This window comes from Saccopteryx bilineata, chromosome 2, assembly GCF_036850765.1.
Source record: "Saccopteryx bilineata isolate mSacBil1 chromosome 2, mSacBil1_pri_phased_curated, whole genome shotgun sequence".
Taxonomy (NCBI): domain Eukaryota; kingdom Metazoa; phylum Chordata; class Mammalia; order Chiroptera; family Emballonuridae; genus Saccopteryx; species Saccopteryx bilineata.
In genome coordinates, this window is record NC_089491.1 from 377,553,596 (window position 1) to 377,561,421 (window position 7,826).

Here is a 7,826-nt window from a genome sequence, read left to right on the forward strand (position 1 = left end):
TTTTTGTTAAACATCTGGTTGCGAGTGCATGACTGTGGAACACCAGCAGAAGGCCACAAAGGCGCGCTTGGCTGCCAGTGAACTTTCAAGGCCAGCGGGCGGCTTTTATTCCCCATAGCGGAAACAAGGTTTCCACAAACCCACACGGGAATTGCTGCAAAGGCGTTGCCTCTGCCAGCACCAGGCTTCCTCAAAAATGTCTCGCGGGATTTCAGCTGTCCTTGGGGCCCGACCCAACTACAAATCCCAACATGCAACGCGCCTCAAGGCCTGAGCGCCCGAATGAAGTCTCGGGTCCAAGGTCATGTGTCTGTCTGCGTAAGGCGTCCGGTCATCTCTCTCACGCCTTTTTCTGCGGCTTCCACCTTAGTCGCCATTTTGTGAGGGAGGTTATGGAACCTCTGATTCCCGCCGACTCTATGGTCGAGCACTTCAGAGATCAACCAGTCCGAAGCCAGAATTCGGAGGAAAACCCCGCCTTTACGCTCAGGGAGGCGGGAAATGCCACGAAGCTCCCGTAGAGAGGGAAGAAGAAGCTGCAGAAAACCAATAAAAAAAGAGAAGGTAAAAACATCAACCAATGGGAACGCGGGAGGATTGTGGCCAATGAAAGTGTGGGGACCCCGGGACACGTGGGTGGGGAAGCTGACTCCTGAAACCTAGAGCTAAAGCTGGGAGGTGATTCAGTCACCTTGAGCCGGGCGAGAGCCGTGGTCTGATCAGAGGCAGCAGGGCAGTTGGGAGTGCAGGTGACTTGAGGCCGGGAGCTAGCGATCGGCAGGGGTGTGGGCTGGACTGAGTGGAGGGCCGGGAGAGACGATTGGCATGTATAACCTTAACACTTAATGTTAATTACCAACGGTAATAAGCGACGGTAATAAACTGTCCCGACTGAGGCGGGCGGAGCACAGCTCTGTAAAATGAACAGGACCATACATGGCAGCTGCCCTGTGTCGGCCTCCAGTTTTCCCGGGAGACCATCCTCTTTCGCTACATTTCCCTCCTGGGGCTCGGGCTTCCTTCCTCTACTTCCGATTTCCGTGACCTTCCTTTGCAGACACACCGCGCTGAAAGCGGTGGACCCGGGAGTTCGCGATGTCCCTCTGACCTCTAATGTTGGGCACGGTGCTAGGAAGAGTGTGGTCCAGGGAGGACGGGCGAGGGTGACTGGGACGACCGAAGGTCGCCACTCTAAGAAAATAACCAAACTGTGGAATTTTTTGCTTTCCTCTGCAGACTGAAAAAATGCAGACCACCGGAGCACTACTCATTCCTCCAGCTCTGGTAAGTTGCAGCTCAGGGTGCTGTGTAAGTGCCAGCTGTGGGAGCCATCAATACTTAATGAATGAACTGAGAGGAGCTTGGCATCCTGATGATGTGGGCGTTTGGGGGAGGTTGTAAAATGTGGTGCAGTTAACTCGAGTTTATTTGGACCTGTAAACCAAACTATCTTAGCTTGGGAATGTGGTCAGAGTCTGGCTCTAACCTTTACCCCCAGTCTGGCTTGGCCATATGGTAAGACAGCCCGCTGACAGTGATTCTTCTACCTTGGCTGCACATGAAAATCAACTGGGGAGTCTTAAAAACTACTGATGCCCAGGCTGCACAGACTCTGGGAATGAGAGTGGAACCCATGCATCTGTATTTTTTAGAACTGCCCAGGTGATTCCAATGTTCAGCCAAGTTTGAGAACCACTGCACTAAAAAATATTTCAAGAAAGCCATGTTACAAAGGGTTCTGCTTAGATGGCTGTTTCAGGAGCCTCCCCAGGCTTACTGGTCCACTCCATTCAGGGTATGTAACAGTGAGTACCGTTTTAGCAAAGTAAGATTTACCCCTTCTGCTTTCTTTGATGATCTGGGTACAAACCCTTCCTGTACCTGGTTTGATATTGGTGTGGATTTTTGTCTTATTCTGGGATACCGAATAGGACTGTGCCCATAAAAGTGAACTCTCATACCCAGTTTTAAATGGGAAGATTGCTACCGCTGACAACACCAGGGTCTTAGGTATTGACCTTGAAATTCACTGGATTTTTTCTTTCATTTTAGTAATGTGTTAAATTGATTTTAGAGAGAGAATAAAGAAAGAGAAGCATTGATTTGTTGTTCTACTTACTTATACATTCATTGGTTGATTCTTATATGTCCCTTTACCAGAGATTGAGCCCACAACCTTGGCATATCAGGACAACACTCTAACCAACTGATCTACCCAGCCAGGGCTCATTGGACTTTTTCTCCCCCGCCTCCCCATTGGACTTTTTCTGTTTCTAACATTTGTAGTCCTTGACAGAAGCTCAGAGCTTGAGGGTTTGGTTTTTGTTTTGTTTTGTTTTTTTCTTCCTTGCCTGAGATGGGGGTTGTGTCTTTCTGGTTTTACAGATCCGCTGTTGTACCAGGGGCCTAATCAGGCCTGCATCTGCCTCCTTCCTGAGTAGGCCGGAGATCCCACCTGAACAGGTAAAGGAGTATGGGCCCTCTTACAAATTTCTCCAGACAGGTTCTCCCAGTTAGTTGCATTGCCTTTAGGTCAGTCACAGTGGGCAGGGAGAGTATCTGAGCTGCTTTAATAGTTCTGAGTACTCCCAAGGTGAGCGCTATAGGTGAGAAACTTGTGAAAGTGAGGTTTCCCTAACCCATGACATTTCCCGAGCGCTCTCTGAAAGTGGACCCTAAGAGTAATTCCCAGTGCGCTCTGTAGCCTGAGCATTCTGCACTTGCTGGGCAGTTTGCCAGCAGTTTCAGAGCTGAGGGGGGAGGGGGGTAGAGTCAGCCACCTGTCTTTGTGCCTAACTCCTTTATCTCTTTTCTCCCCTTCTGTATTTCCCTCTTTCTTGGTTCATCTAGCCTTCCTATAGCGGCTCCCCACTCCAGGTGGCCAGACGGGAGTTCCAGACCAGTGCTGTATCCCGGGACATTGACACAGCAGCCAAGTTTATTGGTGCTGGGGCTGCCACAGTGGGTGTGGCTGGTTCAGGGGCCGGAATAGGAACAGTGTTTGGCAGTTTGATCATTGGCTATGCCAGGTGAGTTTGGGGGTGGCCTACAGCATCTATCACCATTCAACCCTATTTGGGGGAAGCCTCAGCAAGATCCCTCTAGTTTCTGGTTTATTCCATCTACCTCCTGTTTTCTCCAGGAGGAGACAAGAAACCTCTCTGATGCATCCAACCTGGCTCACTTAAACTTACCATGTTGGTACTCCGCTTGTCTGGCCAAATCCCAGGATTGTGCATATGCAGGCTAGGTCCTCTCCTAGTTTTAGCACTCCCCATTCACCTACCCTGCCTGAGCCCTCCACTACCAGCCATGCCCTCACCCTTTCCATCACTCTCTGTCCCTGGCAGGAATCCGTCTCTCAAGCAGCAGCTCTTCTCCTATGCCATTCTGGGCTTTGCCCTGTCTGAGGCCATGGGGCTCTTCTGTTTGATGGTCGCCTTCCTTATCCTCTTCGCCATGTGAGGCTCCGTGGGGGTCGCCTACCCATCCCTGCTGCTTCGACTCCAAGCCATGCCCGGGGCTGGAACGTGCTAAGCTTGACCATTAAACACATTTCTCTAAACCCATATGCCTGCGCCTCTGTCCTTTGCCCTCGGGGAAGGTCTTGGTGGAAGTTGGGACAAGGGAAGAGGGATTGGGTCAGCTGTTGGTGATTACGAACTGCTCAGGTTGAGAAATATCCATGCCATGACTGAGAACGTGGAGGGTTCTTTTTATCTTCCGGGGGAGTGTGAGCTTGTCTGAGTAATGACTGGTGCTTTTCCTTTCAAATTTAGTATAGCAATATGTACCAAGTGTTTTATGTTTTTACCTCAACGACCCTATGAATTCTAAGTACAGTGATTAGAACTGTTTTGTAAATGAGGGAACTGAGGTTTAGGGAAGCAAAATAACCTGTCTTCTGTCACAGAGCTGGTAAGTGGCAGAATTGGGGATTTGTCCACAGGCCTGTCTAAACTTTTAGCTGTGCTGTCCCATCCAGTTTACTCTTGGTCACACAATATAGGTGGCGCAAACAGGGAAACAGTCCCAAAGAAGTAAAGCGCATTAGAGGTGGAGGTAGGACTCCACCCACCTGCATTCAGCTCCACTTGGAAATTTCATTATCTATTCGTTTGGTTTGTTTGTTTTTTAGAGAGAGGAGAGACAGAAAGAGATGGGGCAGGGAGGGGGGGTAGGAGCAGGAAGCATAAACTCCCGTATGTGCCTTGACCAGGCAAGTGCAGGGTTTCGAACTGGCGACCTCAGCATTCGAAGTTGACACTTGATCCACTGCGCCACCACAGGTCAAGTGGAAATTTCATTATCAATTCATCTTTTTGAGTGCCTGGGTGTTCTTTTAGTATTTTTTATTTTTTCCATTGATTTGAGAGAGAGAGAGATGCATGGACTCACTGTTCTACTTAGCTGTTCCATTTAGGTGTGTGCTCATCGGTGGCGTCCTGTGTATGCCCTGACTGGGATTGGACCCGTGACCTTGGTGCACTAGAATGATGTTCTATTCACCTTGCCATGGCCTTTGAAATTCTTTTTTTGAATTTTTTTATATTTTTGACCTTTTTATTTTTTATTATTTATTGACTGATTTTAGAGAAACAGGAAGGGAGAGAGAGAGAGGGGAGCATTCATTTGTTATTCCACTTAGTTGTGCATTCATTGGTCACTTCCCTTCATAGGTGCCCTGACCAGGGATTGAACCTGCAATATGTTTTGGGATGACTAACCAACTGAGCTAACCAGCCAGGGCATGGTGTTCTTGAATAAAGCAGAAGACAGTCTCTGTTTCTGGAGAATTTACAATCTTAGCTTTGCTAGGGATAAAAAGGGTGTTTAGGGGGAAGGAAGGGAGGAACAAACTAATGAATTGTTTAGAGAACTTTGCAAAGCATTTTCCTGGTGGTCTCAAAGTCTACACTCTGCAGGCTCTCCCACTTGCCTAGAATGGGACTGATAACCCAGGTACAAGAAAGCTAAACTGGTAAGACCACAGCTGCTGCTTCTCTGAGCCCCAGCAAGAGCAAAAGGAGCAGAATGAACATAGAGGTTCTGATAGACATTGTCTCAAATTTGAAGGTTTCAAAAGAAAGTAATAACTTAAAAGTGGAACCCGCCTGACCTGTGGTGGTGCAGTGGATAAAGCATCGACCTGGAAATGCTGAGGTTGCCGGTTCGAAACCCTGGGCTTGCCTGGTCAAGGCACATATGGGAGTTGATGCGAGTCAAGAATGGATTTGGCCTGACCAGGCGGTAGCGCAGTGGATAGAGCGTTGGACTGGGTTGTGGAGGACCCAGGTTTGAGACCCCGAGGTCGCCAGCTTGAGCACAGGCTCATCTGGTTTGAGCAAAGCTCACCAGCTTGGACCTAAGGTCGCTGGTTTGAGCAAGGCGTTACTCGGTCTGCTATAGCCCCACGGTCAAGGCACATATGAGAAAGCAATCAATGAACAACTAAGGTGTCGCAACAAAAAAAAACTAATGATTGATGCTTCTCTCTCTCTGTTCCTGTCTGTCTGTCCCTATCTATCCCTTTCTGTCTTTCTCTGTCTCTGGAAAAAAAAAAATGGATTTGACCTTGGCTGGGTTGCTAAGTGGATAGAACATCGTCCCAGTACATAGGTTGTCGGTTTGATCCCCAGTCAGGGCACAAACGAGAAGCAACTGCTGAGTGTACCACTACAGTAAATGGAACAATGAGTTGATACCTCTCAAATTAATGGGAAAAATTTTTTTGAAGAGAATGGATTCCATTTATATGCAATTTAAAGACAGTCATGCAGGTATTTAGGTGCTAAGCATCCTAAGAGTCTTGGGGAAAGCAAAAAAAAAAATCTAAGGTCCTTGCTCTGAAGGAGTTTGGGGCATCAGCAGAGTGGAAATAACAGTGAACAGTGCTATACATTATGGAGTATGTGGGTACAAAGCTATGTGCTGTAGAAGAGAAAAGGCAGAGGCTAGTAGTAGTTGTAATACTGTCAGCTAACATTCGAGCACTTTTATGTCAGGCATATTGCTAAGCTCTTTGTGAATAACTTCCAACTTCCCTGTGAAGTCATTTTATAGGTAAGGAAACAGGGAGGCTCAGAGAGCTGAGGCAGCCTGTGGAAGTCACACTGCTGTTAGTAAAGCTGGGATTCAAACTCCAGAACCTGTGTTCTTATCACTGCAAACAGCTAAGGTTTGTACAAGCTTAGTGACATGCGCAAGATCTTATGGCAGACCACTGATTCTAATCTAAATCCATCTAACATTCATTCAACAATCATGGCCTTCCAGCACAAGATTTCTCAACCTTGGCACTTTTGGGGCCATGTAATTCATTGCTGTGGGGCTGTCCTACTCCTTGTTTGATGTTTAGAAGCATCCTTGGCCTCTTATCCAGTAACAACTTCCCTTTCTCCAGGAGAAACAACCAATTGCCAAGTAGATATTGACAAATATCTCCTGGCTAGAGGCAAAAATCACTCCCAGTTGAGAACTACTGACTACTGGTCTACCCTAATCTGCTGCCTGCCCTTTTAGCCTCTCCACCGTAAGTAACTTAAGGTTACTTAAGTAAGCCAGTGATAGAACCTGAAGCAGAGCCCAAGAATCTCAGGGCCAAAGAGGAGGAATGGGACTGAGGTTGAACTGGCAGCTGAGTTATTACCAACAGAGCATTGGATTGACTGTTAATATTATTATGCAAACAGAATGCAGTAAACCTTGGGGATATCGAGCTGGCATCCTTGCCAGGTCACTACCCTCTGGTAGTAATCAAGTAGCAGCCCCCAGGGAAGAAGGTTGCCTTTCCTTCTTGTGAAGCTCCAAGAACCTAGTTTTTACCAAGAGGCAAGTAAGAATTTACCTTCAAGTGGGCTCCAAACAGCCTTGGAATTACTTGGCAATCCAAATCAGCAAGGTTGGGGATGTGGCTGGTAGCCCATAGGGCACTAAAGGGTCAGGAGAGAATGCACCCCTTCCCCCAACCGGGCTACTCATCAGTCCATTACCATTAAGGTTTTTTATCTAGGGTCATGGTCCATGAGTGGAACAATTTTGCTTAGTGCAAATTATTTGTAAGTGGATAGAGATGTGCATTGTTCTTGGGAGAGGGTCCATTGTTTTCATTGTATTCTCAGGGGTAATAACCAAAGAAACAATTAGTAATTACTACCTTAGGAGTTCAGTGTGGTAGCAAGAACGTGAGCTTGAAAGTCAAAGGAGTGTGCAAATCCCAGCCCTGCCATTTCCTAACTGGGATGTTAATTATCTCCTCTGAGCCTTGATTTTCTTTTCTTTTTTTTTTGTATTTTTCTGAAGCTGGAAACGGGGAGGCAGACAGACTCCCGCATGCGCCCAACTGGGATCCACCCGGCACGCCCACCAGGGGGCGATGCTCTGCCCATCCGGGGCGTCGCTCTGTCGCGACCAGAGCCACTCTAGTGCCTGGGGTAGAGGCCAAGGAGCCATCCCAGCGCCCGGGCCATCTTTTGCTCCAATGGAGCCTCGGCTGCGGGAGGGGAAGAGAGAGACAGAGAGGAAGGAGAGGGGGAGGGGTGGAGAAGCAGATGGGCGCCTCTCCTGTGTGCCCTGGCCGGGAATCGAACCCGGGACTTCCGCACGCCAGGCCGACGCTCTACCACTGAGCCAACCAGCCAGGGCCAAGCCTTGATTTTCTCATCTCTAAAATGGGGATCAGAACAATTCATGGTGGTTGTGACAACAAAATGAGATAATATGGGTAAATATATGTAAACTAGAAAGCCCAGCGGTCATACAAAATGACCGCTGTTCTAGATATTATAAATTGTAATTAAAATGATTTGTGCAAAGGTGTCTGCTAA

The 7,826-nt window shown here is 47.9% G+C and overlaps 1 protein-coding gene across 3 annotated transcripts; it reads left to right on the forward strand.

Moving 5' to 3' along the window:
- The first annotated feature begins 399 nt into the window (after positions 1-399).
- On the forward strand, positions 400-3,569 carry ATP5MC1 (ATP synthase membrane subunit c locus 1). Of its 3 annotated transcripts, none has more exons than XM_066263870.1 (5): positions 400-564; positions 1,237-1,284; positions 2,386-2,463; positions 2,851-3,029; positions 3,143-3,344. In XM_066263870.1, the coding sequence occupies exons 1-5, from the start codon at positions 502-504 to the stop codon at positions 3,186-3,188; spliced, it is 414 nt and encodes a 137-aa protein (XP_066119967.1). In that variant the 5' UTR covers positions 400-501; the 3' UTR covers positions 3,189-3,344. The 3 variants fall into 3 exon arrangements, with proteins under 3 accessions (XP_066119967.1, XP_066119966.1, XP_066119968.1); XM_066263869.1 differs by lacking the exon at positions 3,143-3,344 and adding an exon at positions 3,351-3,569 and having other exon boundaries at positions 442-564; XM_066263871.1 differs by lacking the exons at positions 400-564; positions 3,143-3,344 and adding exons at positions 617-749; positions 3,351-3,569.
- Positions 3,570-7,826: the final 4,257 nt, after the last annotated feature.